This window comes from Geotrypetes seraphini, chromosome 14 (genome assembly GCF_902459505.1).
Source record: "Geotrypetes seraphini chromosome 14, aGeoSer1.1, whole genome shotgun sequence".
Taxonomy (NCBI): domain Eukaryota; kingdom Metazoa; phylum Chordata; class Amphibia; order Gymnophiona; family Dermophiidae; genus Geotrypetes; species Geotrypetes seraphini.
Window position 1 is genome coordinate 46,004,710 of NC_047097.1, and position 18,940 is coordinate 46,023,649.

General features: G+C 43.9%; 1 protein-coding gene across 3 annotated transcripts in view; it reads right to left on the bottom strand.

The window, feature by feature from the left end:
* The window catches only part of MINDY2 (MINDY lysine 48 deubiquitinase 2), a 257,977-nt gene that overhangs the window by 22,295 nt on the left and 216,742 nt on the right, over positions 1–18,940 (bottom strand). For all 3 annotated transcript variants that reach the window (XM_033920683.1, XM_033920684.1, XM_033920682.1), the window contains 2 exons: positions 14,223–14,396; positions 12,474–12,668 (listed from right to left, as the gene is read on the bottom strand). In XM_033920683.1, the coding sequence (XP_033776574.1) occupies positions 12,474–12,668; positions 14,223–14,396 (369 nt within the window). The remainder of the gene's footprint in view (positions 1–12,473; positions 12,669–14,222; positions 14,397–18,940) is intronic.

Sequence of the window (18,940 nt, forward strand, 5' to 3'; positions counted from 1 at the left end):
AACAAACTTGCTCCTGGAACGAATTAAGTTCGTTGTGTGAGGCACCACTGTACTTGCAAATCTGGAATATTGTTGGATTTTAGAACTTGTTGCGCACCTGAGAAAAAATTTACACTTACCCAGCCAATCCTAAGAGGGAGCACGGGATACAATAGAAGCATTTTTTCATTGAAAAAGAGGCTCTGAAATTAGGGATCATAGGATGAAGGGGAAAGGGAGAAAATTCAGGAGTAATGCAAGAAAAACTAAGTTACGTATCTTTAGCAGCTGTTGACCATGGACAGCAGGATACAAATTTCTGACAACATGGATGATGTCATGATGGAGCCTGACACTGGAAATGCTGTTCCACCTTAGAGTCTCTAGAAGCTGTTGAGTAGACTCAGGGCTAGATGCATAATACATGATCGTTGAGACTGTGCAAGTTACTTCTGGCCAATTTTATGGCTGAGTCTGGAACAGCAATTGATGTTCCAACAAGTTTGCATGGAGGTTCACTGTAATACTGTCCTATCAGTTGCTATGAAAGCGACTGACACATACATAGAGTCAGTTTGGAGAAAAGCCCCAAAGCAGCCTCCTATCATTCAGCTGTTTGGGCTCTTTTTCTTTTTTAATGGCACAGATGTGTGTGTGTTATATCTGCTCCATAAAAAAAAAAAAAAAGAAAAAAGTGAGCCACCCCTCCCCCCACTACAAAAAAATCAGCAGGAGGGATTCCCACTCCCTCCTGCCATCGCAAACCAACCCCTCTCCTTCCCTTCTCCATTTTCCTAAAAATCGACAGGAGGGATGCCCACTCCCTCCTGCCACCGGTTGCTCCCCCCCTCCCCCAAACCTCAAAACTAGATGACAGCAGGAAATGCAGTCTGCTAAGCAATTAGAAAGTGCATGTTTTCTAATGGCAACACCCATCTTCTTAGGGTCAAAAGAAAAAAAAAGGCTGAGTAGACTTTCTAAATGTTTTAGACCATGCCAGATATTAATAGAAGGCTAAGGCTCTCTTGCAATCTAGAGTGCGCTGTGCATTTTCATCTTTGCAGGCAAGAAACCTGGGAAAATATTGGCAGGGCAACTGACTAGTTAATATAGAATTCCACTATTACCTTTAAAAGGAACATAGGATGAGTAAGCAGAACCACTCTGTTAAATTTTGGGTAAGGTGATCCTGAAACTCATTAACTACAGGAGCTGAAAAGACTACCAACAAAATAAGACTTTTAAGATCAGGTACATTAGATAACTGGTATGGAGGGGATATTTCATCAGCTAGCTAAATAACACAGATACCATGACACAATGGAAGGCTTCGCTACGAGTAGAAGAAGCCCTGCATAAAGCAAGCTAAAAGCAGCAAAGGAATGTGTTTACCTTCTATGTGACAACAGCAAGAACCCGGTCTTGTTTGACATGCATTTGAGAATGCTTGCCATTCTAATACTTCATAGATGTGAGTTTGCAGAAAATTTGAAGAGTGACACTACTGCTTGAGCAAGGAAGCAACCTCTTGCACCTTATGTCTGGAAAGATTCTCTCCATGGCTCAGCATAGCATATCAGCAAGCTTTTCTTTCATATCATATGTTCGATCTGAAGCTTGAAACCAGCTGAGTCTCTGGGCACCAATACTTATTACAGAAGCTTTCAATGCTGTATTGAAAATGTCTTTTAAAATAAATGAGGTTTACTTAAGAGTCCTTTACATTAGAAACAGGCACCTGACAAGGCTGCCCCCTTTTGCCTCATGTGTTTTGGTCATCGAACTGTTGGTCCAGCAGATCAGAGCCAATCAAGATATAAAAAGGCTACAGCTGTGGCTTTGCTCACTGTAACCCAGATGCATATTGGGAGAATATGTCAGAGTTTCTGAATTCAAAACCAACATAATGTAAAACCACCCAGAAAGTACCCCCTAATGGGCGTTATTCAACATTGTTGTTATATTGAATATAATACTGTAACACAAGCCGATCACTTATTCAGGCAGTGTCTTCATCCTCACTGTCCTCTACATGTTCCGCATGCGACGCAAAAGGAGGAGGAGATGAAGAGGATAAACAACTAACCGGGTGCCTCCTCAGGCAGTGGAAATAGATCGGTGTCTTCATTCTCATCATCCTGTACATGTTCACTATGAGGAGGAGACGAAGGTAGTCACTCCTCATGGGTGGCTGTTGTGGAAGAGGTGAATGGGGAGGCTTCGTCTCTTGGTTATCTTCTAGAAATACATTGTGATTTCAGTCCGTTTCTTCTGCTTCATTTCTTTATAGATATATTCATGTTATGTAGACATTGCTGCTTCTGCTAACTCCTTCACCTGCAAGGCACCATGATAGCACTGAACCTATGCAGACCCTCTACAATATTGTAAAATTTAAACTTGTCTTCTAGCACTTATTCTCCATTCAGTATTGCCTCTCCTTCAGAAACAGTAAGGTTAATTAGGTCATCTTCTGTTAATTCGTCAGCTCTGGTGTCTATTAAGTCTTGAATATCCCCCAGATCCATATCTTGAAAGCCTTCCCCACCCACCTTCTTTGCCAAGTCCACGATGTCTTTCATAATTTTGCTTGACTGGGTCTCTGGTAATAACAGTGAACTCCTTTACACATTCAGGCCAAAGATTATTCCAGCACAAGGCCACTGTCTCTGGCTTGACAGCTTTCATCACTCTTTCAGTAACATTGATGGCATCAGCAATAGTAAAGCCCTTCCATGTTTTCATGATGATCTTCACAATGGGGTCTTGTTACATTGCATGGACAATCCTCTCCATTGAATACAGTGTGTAGTGTGCCTTGAATGAAAGATGTATTGGGGGCATGTAGACGACCTCAACACCATGTTGAACTCATGTGGTTCTGGGTGTCCGGAGGCATTGTCCAATACCAGCAGAACCTTGAATTCCTTTCCCTTACTGGCCAGGCATTTTCTTACTTCAGGAACAAAACGCTGATTAGAGAATGACATGGGGGAAAACTTTGTCCCCACCCCACTCTGTCCCTGCGAACTCGGCCCCAAGAAGGTTCCCGGAGCAGCAATGCATGCAGCAAGCTTCCAAATGGCTGGGAGGTGCAAAGGGGCCGACCCATTAGAGCAGGGCTGCCCAAGTCCGGTCCTCGAGATCTACTGGCAGGCCAGGTTTTCAGGATATCCCCAATGAACATGCATGAGAGAGATTTGCATATCAACAAGGCAGTGCAGGCAAATCTCTCTCATGCATATTCATTGTAGATATCCTGAAAACCTGGCCTGCCAGTAGATCTCGAGGACCGGACTTGGGCAGCCCTGCATTAGAGTCATGGGTTTGGGTTTTTGGGGGGTTTCTTTGCCGTCAGCTTTCAGGAAGCCAGGGAGAGAGGGAGGGGGCTGCTGACAGGGAGGAGTGGGAAGGGAGGCAACTCACGGCAAATCCTTTACTGTAGGGACAAGCCCATTCACCACTCTACGCGGCAACCAGTCAATTTCTTCTCCCATTCCTGTGAGTTACCCGTGGGAAACAGTCACTTTGTCATTCTCTAATGCTGATAATACCACTTAAGGAACAGCATTCTTGCTGTCCAAATCTTCTTGTGCATCCAGTAAACAGGCAGCTGGAACTTATCTTTTCCCTTCAAGGCTCAGGGTTTAGTGACTTTATAAATCAGTGTAGGCTTTATCACATGGTCTACTGCGTTTGCACAAAATAGCATGGTTAGTCTATCCCTTGCAGTCTTGAAGCCTGGTACTCGCTTATCCTCTTTGCTAATGAAAGTTCTCTGTGGCATTCTCTTCCAAACACAGTGGTTTTATTGGCATTGAATACCTGCTCAGGTTCAGAGCCCTTTTCTTCAGTGGCGTATCTAGCATATGTGACAACCGGGGCCCATCATTTTTTGACACCCCTCTCCTCCATCTATGTCAGGGGTGTCCAATGTCGGTCTTCGAGGGCCGCAATCCAGTCGGGTTTTCAGGATTTCCCCAATGAATATGCATTGAAAGCAGTGCATGCAAATAGATCTCATGCATATTCATTGGGGAAATCCTGAAAACCCGACTGGATTGCGGCCCTCGAGGACCGACATTGGACACCCCTGATCTATGTGAAAAATATGATTTTTAGTAACAATCCACATATCGCACAACAAGAGTGTACCTAGGAAAAGGCAGCATCTTAAACACTGCAGTGAGCACTAGAACACCAACACATAGATTGTAAAACTAAACAAGCCAGATCCCGCACAGTCAATTGATCCGGCAGTCAATGCCAACTGAAAACTATGTTCTTTTCATACACACAGAACAGTGATACACCTTCACCCAATATGGAATAATCACAAACTAAAAATAGAAATATGTAGACAAAAGTTAAACTGAACTGCCAAGAAACCAGACTCTGCATACAATGCAACACCACAAAAACAGTAACACGTGTCCTCTAATACTGTGCAAAATATAAAGACAGTAGATGTAAATTTGAAAAAACTGATACATAACAATCACCACTTTACAAATTAACAAATAAAAATAAAACAAATAATGAGAAATAAGAAAATACCATTTTATTGGACTAATCCATTTTTCAATTAGCTTTCAGAGGCCAAATCTTTCTTCAGAACAGTATCCTGTCCTGACCTGAGGAAAAGGGTTTAGTCCAAAAAATTTCCTTATTTCCATTTCCTATTTATAAAATTTTATCAATACAGTTAAAATACTACTTGATTCTAAGTAGAGCAACAAAAAATCTTTCTACCTTTTGTCGTTTCTGCTTTAATCATCTTCTCTTTGCTCTCTTCTTTCTATACAGCATTTGTCCTCTCTCCCTTCCATGCAACATCTGCCCTCTCTTTGCCCCTTCCACCTACCTTGTGCCCTCTCTCTATCCCTTCCATCTGTCCACCCTCTCTCTGCCTCTTGCATCCACTGTCCACCCTCTCTCTGCCCCTTGCATCCACTGTCCACCCTTTCTTTGTTCCATATGGCATCTTCCCTCTTTCTATGTCCCTTCAATAAACTGTATATCCTGTGCCCTTTCTCTCCTTTATACATGATTCATTTTGGATTCACCCCCTCCCCTATGGTCTGGCATCTCTCTCTTCTCAATAATGGTTTTCTTGACCTATTAATTACTTTCTTCCACCTCTCTTAAGTTCAATCAATTTGTACCTTCGTTTAATCTTTTGTAAACTGCATAGAACTTCACGGTACTGCGGTATATAAATTGGTATTATTATTAATCTCCTTTCCTTCCTTCCTTCCCACTCCACCCCATGGTCTGGCATCTCTATCTCCTTCCCTTCTCTCCCCCCATGCCCTGGCATCTCCCTCCGCCACCTCCTCTCCTTTCTTTCCCTCTGGTCTGGCATTTTGTCTCCTTTAGTTTCCCTTCCTTCCATCTCCCCCTCCCATTCCATTATCTAGCATCTCTTCTCCTTCCTTTCTCTACATCCTTCCACCTGGTCTGGCATCTGCCTCCTCCCCCTCTCCCCTGACACCTCTCCCCTCCCTCCATGGTCTGGTAGCTCCTTTCCTTTCCTTTACTTCCATGGTCTTGGAATCTCTTTCCTCTCCCTTCCCTGGTGTTCCTTCTCCCCTCTCTCTCTCCAATTGGGTGCAGCAGCAGCACTTCTTTCTTGCCCCCTCCCCAATTGGGTGCAGCAGCAGCATCTCTCTTCCCCTCCCCCCTTGGGTGCAGCAGCAGCAGCAGCAGCAGCATTTCTATTCCCATCGGCGGAGTTGCAAGCTTCCCTCCATCGCTGACCTCTTGCTGCTCTTCCTTGCTTCGGGCCTTCCTCGTTGTTGGGTCCTGCCTTCGCGGAACCAGAAAGTAGGCAGAATCTGGCAGCCAGGAAGGCCCAAAGCAAGGAAGAGCAGCAAGACAAGTTTTAACTTCCCTCCATCGCTGACCTTAGCCCTAGAGAACTCATGTTCTCTTCTCCTCCCCCCCCACCCTGGAATGTAACTTCCAGTTTCAGAGGGAAGAGAAGGGAAGCTGGCACACACACCTTAAAGCCCCGAAGCATGTGGAATGTGTGGCTAATGTGTGGAAATCGCCAAGTCGGTGAGAGGCGGGGGTTGTTATTTTTTAAAAATGTTGAGCAATGGCAGGATTCGCGATAGATGGCAGCTGGGCAAATTAGCCGGGCGCACCGCCCAGCTAAAAGACCCTAGGGTAGTGGTAGGTAAACTCATCAGTCAAGAGCCAAAATCAGCAGTACAACGATTAAGATTTTTTTTGAGTGCCATACCTCGTGCCTGCTTGCGCTACAACAGCTACGTCAACCCGACTGACACCCCGAACATAGTCGAAATCGATTCATGGCAGAGCCTAGAGAATGACAGTGGGAAAAAATTTGTCTCCGTCCCCTCCCAGTCAGCTTGGTCCCCATCCCCGCAAACCACCTGATTCCAATTCCTTGAATTGTTTTATAATGAACTTATTAGATTAAAATATAAAAAGAAACAATATTCTGTACAATTGTCAATTTATAAATCAGTGTCTTCTCCCCACACTCTCTTCCCAATTTCCCTTCAGCGTCCTCAGCCCACTCTCTCTTCACTTTCCTTCAGCGCATGCACATAAAAACAAGCAAGTAATTTTATATCATTTTCATTCTATTCATTCATAGAAATTAAAGTCTAAATAATGCCAGTCGCATAACAAAATATGATTTTACAAAAATAATTCCCTGCACAGTCAAGCCTGCAAGGATTACTAGATGTCTTTCAGCAGCTTCCCTCCCTCCCTCTCCCTTACCTTTGTGGCCAAGTCAAAATGATCTACCAACAATAAAATTTTTAAAAACACAAAGCACACTGTACGCAGAGAAAATGTTAATTATCATTTATATTCCGCGAGTTTTCAAAGAGATCAAGGCAGATGACTTTATGCAATGTCACCTCAGTAACAACTATACAAAAATAGACAAATATATCACCTCCCTTTTTACTAAACCGCGATAGCGGTTTTTAGTGCAGGGAGCTGCGCTGAATGCCCTATGCTGCTCTCGACGCTCATAGGCTCCCTGCGCTAAAACGCTATTGCGGTTTAATAAAAGGGAGCCATAGTGCAAAATATAGACAGCATATATAAATTCTTAAAACGGATACATTTTGATCACTAAATTGAAAATAAAATCATTTTTCCCTACCTTTTTTTTGGTAATTTTATCAGTCTCTGGTTGCACTTTATTCTTCTGACTGTGCATCCAATTTTTCTTCCCTTCTTTCAGCCTCCTGTATGCTTCCTCTCCTTCAGACCTCATTCCCTCCCCAAACTTTTTCTGTTTCACCCTGCCCCCTTTCTTTCTGTATGTCTTTCTCTCTCTCTGTGCCCCATTTCTTTCTTTCACCCTGCCCCCTTCTTTCTTTCTCTCTCCATGCCCCCTTTCTTTCTTTCTCTCTGCCCTCCCCTTCCCCAAGCCACCACCATTGGGAAAATGCTGCCACCGCTGCTGGGGAATAAGCTGTCACTGCCGCCATAGGGAACAGGCCGGCGCCAAGTTCGCCCTGCTTCTCTTCCCTGCGGGGCCGACCAACTCTAACCGCCCGACGTGAATTCTAACATCGGAGAGGACGTTCCGGGCCAGCCAGGCAGCAATTGGCTGTCCCAGAACGTCCTCTCCGACGTCAGAATTGATGTCGGGCGGCGAGAGTTGGTCGGTCCCACAGGGAAGAGCAGGGAGAACTCGGCGCCAGCCTGTTCCCAATGATGGTGGTGGCACTCAAGTGGCTAAAGAGGCGCATGCGGCTCACGAGCCGCAGTTTGCCGGCCTAGGGAGAACACTGGAGGGTGGCCAGCTGTGCGCCCCCTTGGGGCATGCACCCAGGGCAGACAGCCTCCCGCACCCCCCTTTGGTATGCCACTGCTTCTCTTCAATAATTTTCTTTGAGGTGACAAGGAACTCTCTAGCTGCCTCTTGGTTGGTAGATGCTCTTTCTCCTGTCACATAGGCTATACCTGTGGTGGAATTTATCAAATCACCCTTTACTGGCCTGAAAGTCCTTACATTGTGACAATTTTCCTTCCCTTCAAGTTATACAAAGACTTAGCCTTTCTTCTTTTTTGTATAATAATTTTTATTAGCGAGTGCAACACAGAGTGTACAGAAATCCAACACAGAATCTACACCTGGGCCTATCACCTCTTAACTTCATAATGTGACTTCTCATTCCAGAGCTTCCTTCCTTCCTTCTAAATGAAAGACTCGACTCATGCGCATTTATGCCATGTAGACGTTTAAATACCTACATGGCATAAATGCACATGAGTCGAGTCTTTCATTTGGAAGGAAGGAAGCTCTGGAATGAGAGGGCACAGGATGAAGTTAAGAAGTGATAGGCTCAGGAGTAATCTAAGGAAATACTTTTTTTTTTTTTTACAGAAAGGGTGGTAGATGTGTGTAAGTCTCCCGGAAGAGGTGGTGGAGTGTGGGATAGGCACATGGGATCTCTTAAGAGTGAGGAAGAGATAATGGTTACTGCAGATGGGCAGACTGGATGGGCCATTTGGCCTTTATCTGCCATCATGTTTCTTTTTTTTTTTTTTAAATGTATGTTTATTAGCAGTGAAAGATACACCACCCAACAGGTATTCTCTTCTTAAAGCAATCCTGCACCCACATATATATTGCAGTTTCCATATGAGAGAGATTGTTATATCACAAAACAAATAATGTCTTTGCACCCACTGGTGTAGCTGCAGCAACAGCTTCATGGATTGGCTTTTACTTCTTTTTTATGTACCTAATGGTAGATTCATTAATGCCAAGGAACTGCGGAGGCTGACTTCACTCTACAAAGCATGTCCAAAAATTCAACCTTTTCTGGTAAGGTCTTTACTTTTTTTCCCCTCTTGGGAGCACTTTTGGTAACTCTAGGAGCCTTATACTTTGTAGCCATACTGCAAATATGGAGAGACCTGACCTGTTCTTGAAGGAGAGGCAATACCAGATATGGTGAAGTTAGATTTTGTAAAAAAATTTAGAGTTCGCTAAAGAAATGCGCAGTATACGCTGCCCTTTAGAATGCCACTCTTTGTCTCCAAACAAAAGCAGCCTTACAAATAATATAAAATTACAGAATTATATAGTGTGTAAAATTTAGGCACCAGGGAGGCTAGTATTTGATAATGTCCCTGGACTTTATACAATATCTCTGGTGTAGCTGCAGCAACTCACAGTCACACTTCTTCTCTTCTCTCGGGGGGCAGAGACAGCTCTGTCCCAGGCCCGACCAAGCTCGGTTGTTCCTCGGAGAATTCCCAACAAGCGTACCCGGGGCGGTTTTTTCCTCCTTTGGTGTAGCTTAGAGAATGACACGGTGGTTGTTACCCGTGGCTAGCCGCGAGTAGCCGCGGGAACCCGCCGAAACGGGGAAGAAAAAATAGTGGTCTCTGCGGGGACGGGGACAAGGCCATTCACTAGCCCGTGGAGCGGTGAATGGTCTTGCCTCCGCAGTGAGGCAATCACACATCACGCGGTCCATCAGCCCCCACCCGCCCGATCACAGCATTCTCCCATCTCCCTCCCTCCACCTCACCTTAGATGCAGACAGAACTTGCCGGCTTTCTTTTTCCCCAGCCACACGCGCGGCTGCTCGAGTTCAATCTTCTCTGCTGCAATTTCCTGTTTCCGGTTGAGGAGAAGATTGAACAGAGCAGCCGCGCGTCTCTTTGAAAGCGTGCGGCTGGGGAAAAAGAAAGCCGGCAAGCTCTGTCTACATCTAAGGTGAGGTGGAGAGAGGGAGATGGGAGAACGCTGTGATCGGGTGGGTGGGGGCTGCCGGCTCACATTAGGAAGGAGGGAGTGAAAGTCTGATTGTTCTGTTCTTTGAATATTGTAACTGCCTGCTACTTGGGTTATCCAAGCAAATGTTAAAATCACTACAGATGGCTTAGAATGCGGCCACCAGAATTATTAGTGGCATTTCAAGAGTCAATCATATCTCTCTTGATCTAATTCAATTACATTGGCTTCCTATCTAATGGAGAAGTCATTAAAAGATATTGTTGCTTCTCTTTAAAGTTTCAAATAATCAAGTGCCATCTATTATTGCAGCCACTCTGAAAATATATCTGCCATTCAGGCCTTTGAGGTCTGCCTATAAGGATCTTTTGGATATTCAATTATTTCATTCTGTTAGACTGGAACAGTATAGATCCTCTAACTCTTATATTGCAGGACCAAAACTATGTACTATGCATTACCAGGCATTGGAGATAATTTTTTATCACCTGCTAATTTTAGGACAGTGGTTCAAAGTAGAGAATGGCTAAGGGGATGAAAAGGGAGAGAAAGAAACTTACATCAGGAAAGAAAGGGGAAGACAGGCAGATGAGCCAGATGCTGGAAGCAGGGGGGGGGGGAGGGAAGAAAGAGGGAAAGAAGCTAGATGGGGTTGAAGAGAAGAGACACATTGGTGTGGAAGAGGAAGAGAGGGAAAATCTGGACACATGAAGGTAACAGAAACAGGGGAAATTATGTTCATGGGGGCATAGGGATAGAGACATAAAGGGGACATACATGCCATGGGGATGGTATATGGACACAGGGGGAGGGGGCAATGCCAGATACATAGGGGAGATATTAGAAATGGGGAAAATAGGAACACAGAAGCGAGATTGTTTGGGGACTGAGCTCGCAGGCTCCAGTGGCTTGCACAAATTACATTGTAATGTGCCACGAAAATAAGAGGGATGGAGGTAGATAGATAGATAGGCCACGCGAGAGGAGCTAAAGGGTGGTAGAAAGGAACAGATGGTAAAGGAGGGAGGGAAGGGTGGTGGTGGAAAAGAATAGAACAGACATTGAAAGAGGGTAGAGAGGAACAGACCCTGAAGGGAAATGTGGAAGACAGAGTGGGGAGAAGACACTGGAAGGGAAGAAAACAGATGCCAGACTATGGGGGAGCGGAGGGAAGCAGATGGGTGCTAGACCAATTGGGGGGGGGGATAAAGGGAGAGGCACAGTAACAGCAAATGGAAGACACAGAGAGAAGTCACACAGTGGATGGAAGGAATTAAATGAGAAGATGTGGAAAGCAGAAACCAGACAACAAAGGTAGAAAAAAAAAAATTCTATTTATTTTATTTTTGCTTTAGGATAAAGTAGTATATTAGTTGTGTTGATAAAAATTTATAAACAAAGCCCTGCCAGCTGAACATCTCTTTCTCTAGTTCAGCAGCCAGAACTTTGATTTATAAGAAAGGAATAAGTTAAATATTGCAGTACTAAGGCTTATATGGATGCTGTGGGGGCGGCGAATGGGATGGCGGTGACGGGGCGGTGAAGGGAGCGGCAGTGACGGGGCGGTGCAGAGGATGGTGGGCCGGGGACGGTGCAGTGACGGGGACAGATTTTTTCCCTGTGTCATTCTCTAGTGTAGCTGCAGCAAAACTCAGTCATACATTTCTCAGACACTGGCCTATGCTGATCAAGTTGCAGTAAAACAATCACACACTTCTCTGCTGCTGGCCTTTGGCTGATCATGCTGAAGCAAAACCCACAGTCACATACTTACCTGGGCTGGGACTTTTCTTTTAGCACCCCAGCATGATGTCACTCAGCTCTGCCCAGGTGAGATAAAACTGCGTGAGGGAGGTTTTTTTGTTTGGAGAAAACGAGAGCGACATTCTAATACACAGCACGTACTTAACTTTTTACATAATTTAACTTACAGTATTTATGGCAAAACACTCGTGAACAACCAAAGTTGCAAATGCCAAACCAGCGAATATGGAGGGAGACCTGTTTTAAAAAGCCACAAGGATAAGAAGTTTGTTTTTACCACTAGCTACAAAAAAAGTAACTACCAAGCATCTGTTATCTGAAGGTGCCCCTCTCTTATGTGCTTTAAGTATGTTTATATGATATTATTTACATATGATAACTGGGACATCCTGTTGCCTAAGCAATTATGAATACTGCCTTTGCTTTATCCCTAGTCATGGCCCAGCTGAGAAGCATAGGACCTGATCTCAGATTTGAAACTTTATTCTCCACTACCAAACCGATGGGCTGGTCTAGAAAGGTAACATAGTAGATGATGGCAGATAAAGACCCGAATGGTCCATCCAGTCTGCCCAACCTGATTCAATTTAAATTTTTTCTTCTTAGCTATTTCTGGGCAAGAATCCAAAGCTTTACCCGGTACTGTGCTTGGGTTCCAACTGCCGAAATCTCTGTTAAGACTTATTCCAGCCCATCTACATCCTCCCAGCCGTTGAAGCCCTCCCCAGCCCATCCTACACCAAACGGCCATACACAGAGACCGTGCAAGTCTGCCCAGTACTGGCCTTAGTTCAATATTTAATATTATTTTCTGATATTATTTTCTGGTATTATTAAATAATATTTACATTTTATCTGTATAGTGCTCTATACGCTAAGACAAATTATACATGACACTGCTTTCTGCATTTTACATTTCAGTCCACATAATGATATAGCAGAAATATGAACGTGAGTTTTGCTATGTAACTGATTTCTAAAGTACCTGAGTTTGAGCCGAAGCAGGAGCACCAGAAGCTGCTGCCTGCTCTTGCTCTTGATAGTACTGAGAAGCTCGTCTATCCTCTTCCTCCTGAAGTTTCTTTGCCAGCTCCAAATCACTGATCCCTTCAGGGATTTGATCCCAATTGATTTCTTGACTTTGTTGTTCTTGTTGTAAAGAGAGTGCCATCAGATAATCCTAGGAATTCAAATTATTAGCATTTAGCTGCAAAAATTCATTGCTGGGGTGCTCTGAAAGATCATATCAATAAGTTCATCTTATGAAAAAGAATCCATAAACTGAGGCTCTATACAGGCTTTCTATAAGAGGGTGAAGAAAAAGATACGTCATTAGGTTGGCAACAGCTTTACAAATATTAGTTTCACCCTTCGAGGGAAGAGCACCCTACCAATTTAGATTTGTAGTTACCCAAGATGTTTTACCAAAAGCTTATGAAATAGTAGTACCGTATATACTCAAATATAAACCCATCTGAACATAAACCAAGATATCATTTCACCTCCTATTTTTCTTTCTGTCCCCAGTGGTGTTTGGCATTCCCCTCCCTGTAGTGTCCCCCTCTATTGCTGCTGATGCAACTGCCATCAGCCTACCCCCCCCCCCCCCACACACACACACACACAGCATTCTCTCGGTGCCAGCCTCCCCCCATGAACCAGCAAAGTTCTCCCTCCCCAAATAGGCATAGCTCACCCTCTCTCCCCCTGCACCCTCCTGGACAAACCTCCCCTCTTGGGCTCACTGGAAGTCCCGCCCGGGGCTTCTGAACTTCTCTGTGGGTCTAGTTGCATGCTGGAGCAGAAGCGATTTCCATTCACTTCTCCCCAGGCTGTCTTTATGGTAAACATGGCTGCTGCAACCTCCAGTGGCAATCTTGCAAGACTGCCACTGGAAATCATGGCAGCCATGTTTTTCGTAGAGACAGCATGGGCAGGAGGGAAATTGCTCCTGCTCCAATGCACTACTAGACCATCAGAGATGTATGGTAGGTCTGAGGTCCTTCCGTTGGGTCCAGGAGGGGAGTGAGCCATGCCTGTTTAGAGGGAGGGAAGGAAGGGAGGAGAACTCTGTCGGTTTGTGGGGGCTGATGGCAGAACTATACTGGTTCAGGGGGTGGGGCCGACAATGGTGGCAGCGGAGGAGGAAGGTGGACACTACCACGAGGGAGGTAGGAATGTGGACATCATGGGTGGGGGGAGGGAGGACTTAAATATAAATCAAGATCTAAAATATCTGTTTATATTCAAGTATATATAGTACATCAAACATAGAACAAGGACAAACAGAAACAATAATAAAATCTATCGTCACATAAAATTACGTAATATAATTTGCTACCTGCTTAAGTTCTACCTGTAGGAAGTCTACAAAACTTATGTTATGTCAAATAGACAAGCCCTTCAATATTCAGCAGGACTTAATTGATCAGAAATGGCTCCCAGCCAGCTAAGTCCCATTTGTTCACCTATCCACAGATATTCAGCGGGAGATAACCTGCTATCTCCCACTGAATATCTGGCTCATTGGCTAGCCTGGTGGCTGACTATGGTGGCCGGTCACCACTGATTTTCATCGGCTGGCCAGCTAAAGCACGCAGCCAGAAAGACCCATCTAAGCACAGGTCTATCTTTGGCCATTAGCTTTGCTGGTTAAATGCGAGCTGCCGAACTTTGCCCTGGCATTATATATCTGGGATCACTTCAACCACAGAAAGGGAAAAGATATACTTACCTGATCTATCTGATCTTGCTGCCCTCTGTATACAGTTTCTGGATCAGACGGAGGTCGCAAGTGGAACTCAGAGTCACAGAAATTTCCATCACCATCTACATTGTGCAAACTTTCCCAGACAACCTTCTCTTCTGTCAAAAAACCCTGGTCTGTCACCAGCAAATAAAGTTGACCCTAAATGGTAAGCAAAAATCATTAGGAGTAATTATGTCCTAAGAAATGTTTAAAATTTTCACTGCAGGTCTAACTAGTCTCTACTAGTCATACTGATCTACCAGTTGAAAGATTTAAAGTAAGCAGCTGTGCTCAAACTTTCAGTTTAAAACAAACATTAAGGCCCAAGTTCACTAAAGTCAGCGATCGTCGCTAAACCTGTTTTCACAGGTTTAGCAATGATCACTGCTAAGCGACCCGATTCATAAAACGGCCCACCACGTGTGTTTCCCTTCAACTGAGAACAGAAAAAGAATGGGGATGGGACACAGATCAAACCAATGTGTGAACAAATACATTAATTAAAAAATGTCAAGCAAATAACAAATAAAACGTGACAGGCACGTATAGTCCTTTGTAATAAAACATATACTGGACCCCAATATGGTCTGTGTTTCAGCCACAGCGGTGTAAAAGGGGGTGTAAAAGGTAGATGGTGCCAAATAAACAATCAAGCACACATGGGGTTACTTCCTGTGAGAAGAACAAAATTCCTTCCACCTGGTACATAAACAAACGCAAACTCAAAACGACGGGCAAGGTCTTAGGCGTCCAAGCCAATAAAGGATTCCCTTAGGCTCCCTCAGTATCCCGGATACATGGGGGAGGAACCTTAGCCTTAGTTCCTCCCCTTGGATCCAGGATAAGTTGATAAGTCGATGAAGCCATCTGCGCAATGTGCAGTGGCGGCGAAAAGGGCAAACAGAATGCTAGGAATGATTAAGAAGGGGGATAACGAACAGATCGGAGAAGGTTATCATGCTTCTGTACCGGGCCATTGTACGCCCTCACCTGGAATACTGTGTCAAGCACTGGTCACCGTACAGTGAGAGATTAGAGAAACTTGGCCTCTTCTCCCTTGAAACGAGGAGACAGAGGGGACATAATCAAAACGCTCAAGATAATGAAGGGAATAGACTTAGTAGATAAAGACAGGTTGTTCACCCTCTCCAAGGTAGAGAGAATGAGAGGGCACTCTCTAAAGTTAAAAGGAGATAGATTCCGTACAAACGTAAGGAAGTTCTTCTTCACCCAGAGAGTTGTAGAAAACTGGAACGCTCTTCCGGAGGCTGTTATAGGGGAAAACACCCTCCAGGGATTCAAGACAAAGTTAGACAAGTTCCTGCTGAGCAAGAACGTACACAGGTAAGGCTAGTATCAGTTAGGGCACTGGTCTAAGGGCCGCCGCATGAGCGAACTGCTAGGCACGATGAACCACTGGTCTGACTCAGCAGCGGCAATTCTTATGTTCTTAAGAGTGCCATGCAAGATCTTAAATGTTAGGCAGGCACATTTAAAGTAAACCCTAGAGATTACTGGGAGCCAGTAAAGTATTAACAGAAGCGGGGAAACATGATCAAATTTGCTTTTTATCAAGATCAACCTAGCTGTAGTATTCTGGATTGTTGAAGTCTTTGAAGACTTTTCTTGGTTAGACTTAAATAGACCGAATTACAATAATCCAACCTCGAAAGAATGATTGATTGTACAAGGACAGCAAAATGTTGGTAGAAACAGGCACTTTCTTCAGCATATGGAGACTAAAGAAACTTTTTTTTTTTTTAAACCAGAGAATTAAGATGGTCATTAAATGAAAGTGTTTAGTCTATAATGACACCCAAATCTTTACTTGAGAATTCAATCTGCAGTGAAGTTCCAGAAGGTAATGAAATGGACGAAGGTAGCTGATCTAGTTTTTGGCCAAGCCAAAGTAGTTTTGTTTTGGACTCATTCAGCTTCATTTGCACATTAAGGGCCCAAGATTGAAGTTTCATTATACATGCTATTATATTCTCAGCGAGGTTTGTGAGATTTGAATCTATCTCAAGAAAAACAAAGATGTCATCTGCATATGTATATTTATTTAAATCTATTTTATTCATTTTCACATCAAAGATCATAAAAGAACACTTTGATACAGGCAACTAAATACGTTCAAGAAATTATTATTAAGTCATAAATTCCAATACAATGATCATAGTCCACATTAAAGGAGAGTGAAACCATACACAATCAAGGGTAGTTGAATTAAAGAAAAAACTAAACTCGGTCATATTACATATGCCTCAAATATACAGGGTTCTTTGATTAATTACATTAGGGCCTAAGTGGTTGAAATTATAGAGGGGTCGGGAGCCTTGATGGCAACCTTACCTTCCAAGAAAAATTGCAATTGTTCTGGATCATAAAAAATATACTTGTTTGTTTGATAGGTAATACAACATTTACAAGGAAACCTAAGTTGGAAGGTTGCTCCCAAAGCCAAAACTGACTGACAAAATGTCAGAAATTTTTTACGCCTAAGCTGCGTCCACTTTGAGACATCAGGAAAAATTGCAATTTTGTGATTGTAAAATTCAACACTTTCAGTTCTATAATAGAGGCGGAGAAGAGCTTCTTTATTTTGTAAGAAAACAAAAGTTACTAGCAAAGTAACTCTCGCTGAAATCTCAATCCGTGAAGATTCTAACATCCCAGTGAGGTCTAATTCTCTGGGATGAATAGTTGACTTGTCCTTATCCTCTTCAACTATATTAAGATAATATAGTTTTTGCAATGGTGGCATATTTGTCTCTGAAAATTTTAAAACTGAAGTCAAAAAAGAATGGAAAAGTTCTCTCGGTGATAATATTCTAGATACAGGAAAATTTAGAAATCTCAGGTTTAAATTTCTATTTGCATTTTCTAAACTAAACTAAACTAAGCCTTAAGTTTATATACCGCATCATCTCCACGGAAGCGGAGCTCGACACGGTTTACAAAGCTTAAAAATACAAGAAGAGAGGGGAGAGAGAGTTTACAAGAGCATATGAAAAAGGGGGGAAGTAAGCAGGAGATGTTATATATTAGAGAAAAGCCAGGTTTTCAGTTGTTTTCGGAACAGTTGGAGGGAGCCCAGGTTCCGCAGCGGGATAGTGAGATCGTTCCAAAGGCCCGTGATTTTGGAGAGGAGGGATCTTCCCAGTTTGCCTGCGTGGGGGATGCCATGTAGAGAGGGGAAGGATAGTTTATGTCTGTGGGCGGATCTGGTGGTAGCAGGCGTTTGGGCGAGGAAGGATAGAGGGATTAGTGGCGGAAGGATGCCATGAATTATCTTGAAAGCCAGACAGGAACATTTGAAGTGAATTCTGGAAAGTACAGGGAGCCAGTGAAGATTGGTAAGTAAGGGGAAGACGTGATCAAATTTGCGTTTAGCAAAAATCAGTTTGGCCGCAGTATTCTGGATGAGCTGGAGTCTGTGAAGACTTTTTTTTGTTAGGCATAGGTAAATGGCATTACAGTAATCGAGTTTGGATAAGATGATGGATTGTACCAGGACGGTAAAGTGTTTTTGGTGGAAATAGGATCTAACTTTCCTCAGCATGTGGAGGCTGAAAAAACATGATTTTGCCAAGGAGTTCAGGTGATCGTTGAGGGAGAGGGAGGAATCGATAATGATGCCGAGGACCTTGCTTGAGAACTCAAGGTGAAGAGCGGGACCTGTGGGTAGAGTGAAGAGGGTGGGCAGGTGTACTAACTTTGGGCCGAGCCAGAGTAGTTTTGTCTTTGATTCATTTAATTTCATCTGAACAGAGAGGGACCAGGCATGAAGTCTCATTATGCATGAGGTGATGTTCTCTTGGAGGTTTGTAAGGTTCTGGTCTGTTTCGAGAAGGATAAGGATATCGTCTGCATATGTGTATATTGTTTCAAGGGGGGATAGTTTGAGAAGCTTCAAGGAGGTCATATACATGTTAAAGAGGATAGGGGATAGGGGAGAACCCTGTGGGACCCCGCAGGATGGTGTCCACGAAGCGGATTTGGAGCCGTTTGCGTTGACAATGTAGGAACGTGCGCGAAGGAAGTTTGAGAACCACTTTAGGACAAAGGAGTCTATTCCTATCTCAGAAAGTTGGTAGATTAGTATGTCGTGGTGCACGACGTCGAAAGCTGCGGAGAGATCGAACTGTAGGAGAACAGCAAATTTGTTTCGGGCGTGTAGTTGTTGCACCTTTGAGATTAAGGAAACTAGGAGGGACTCGGTGCTGAAGTTGGGCCTAAATCCGAATTGGTAGTGTTGGAGGATGGAGAATCTCTCTAGATAAGAGGAGAACTGGGTAGCGACTATGGTCTCCAGAAGTTTTGTTAAAAGAGGGATGTTGGCTATGGGGCGGTAGTTCGATGGTAAGGAAGGGTCAAGATCGGCTTTTTTCAGAAGAGGGGATAAGGCAATGTGGCCCATTTCTGAGGAGAACAGGCCCGATAGTAAAGCTTTGTTTATAAGGTTTGTAAGGGAAGAGATGGCCTGCGCTTGGATGTTTTCGTAGAGGTAAGATGGGAAAGGATCTAGGATGCACTTGCAGGATTTAAGTTTCAGGCAGAGTTTAGAGATCTGCGGCTCGGATACAGGTTCGAAAGTAGTCCATGATCTGTCAGCAGGGATAGGGTCGGAGTCTTTCAGTGGAAGAGAGTTGTAAGAGATAGCTGGGGGGAACGAACTCTTTATGGTAGTGATCTTCTCGTTG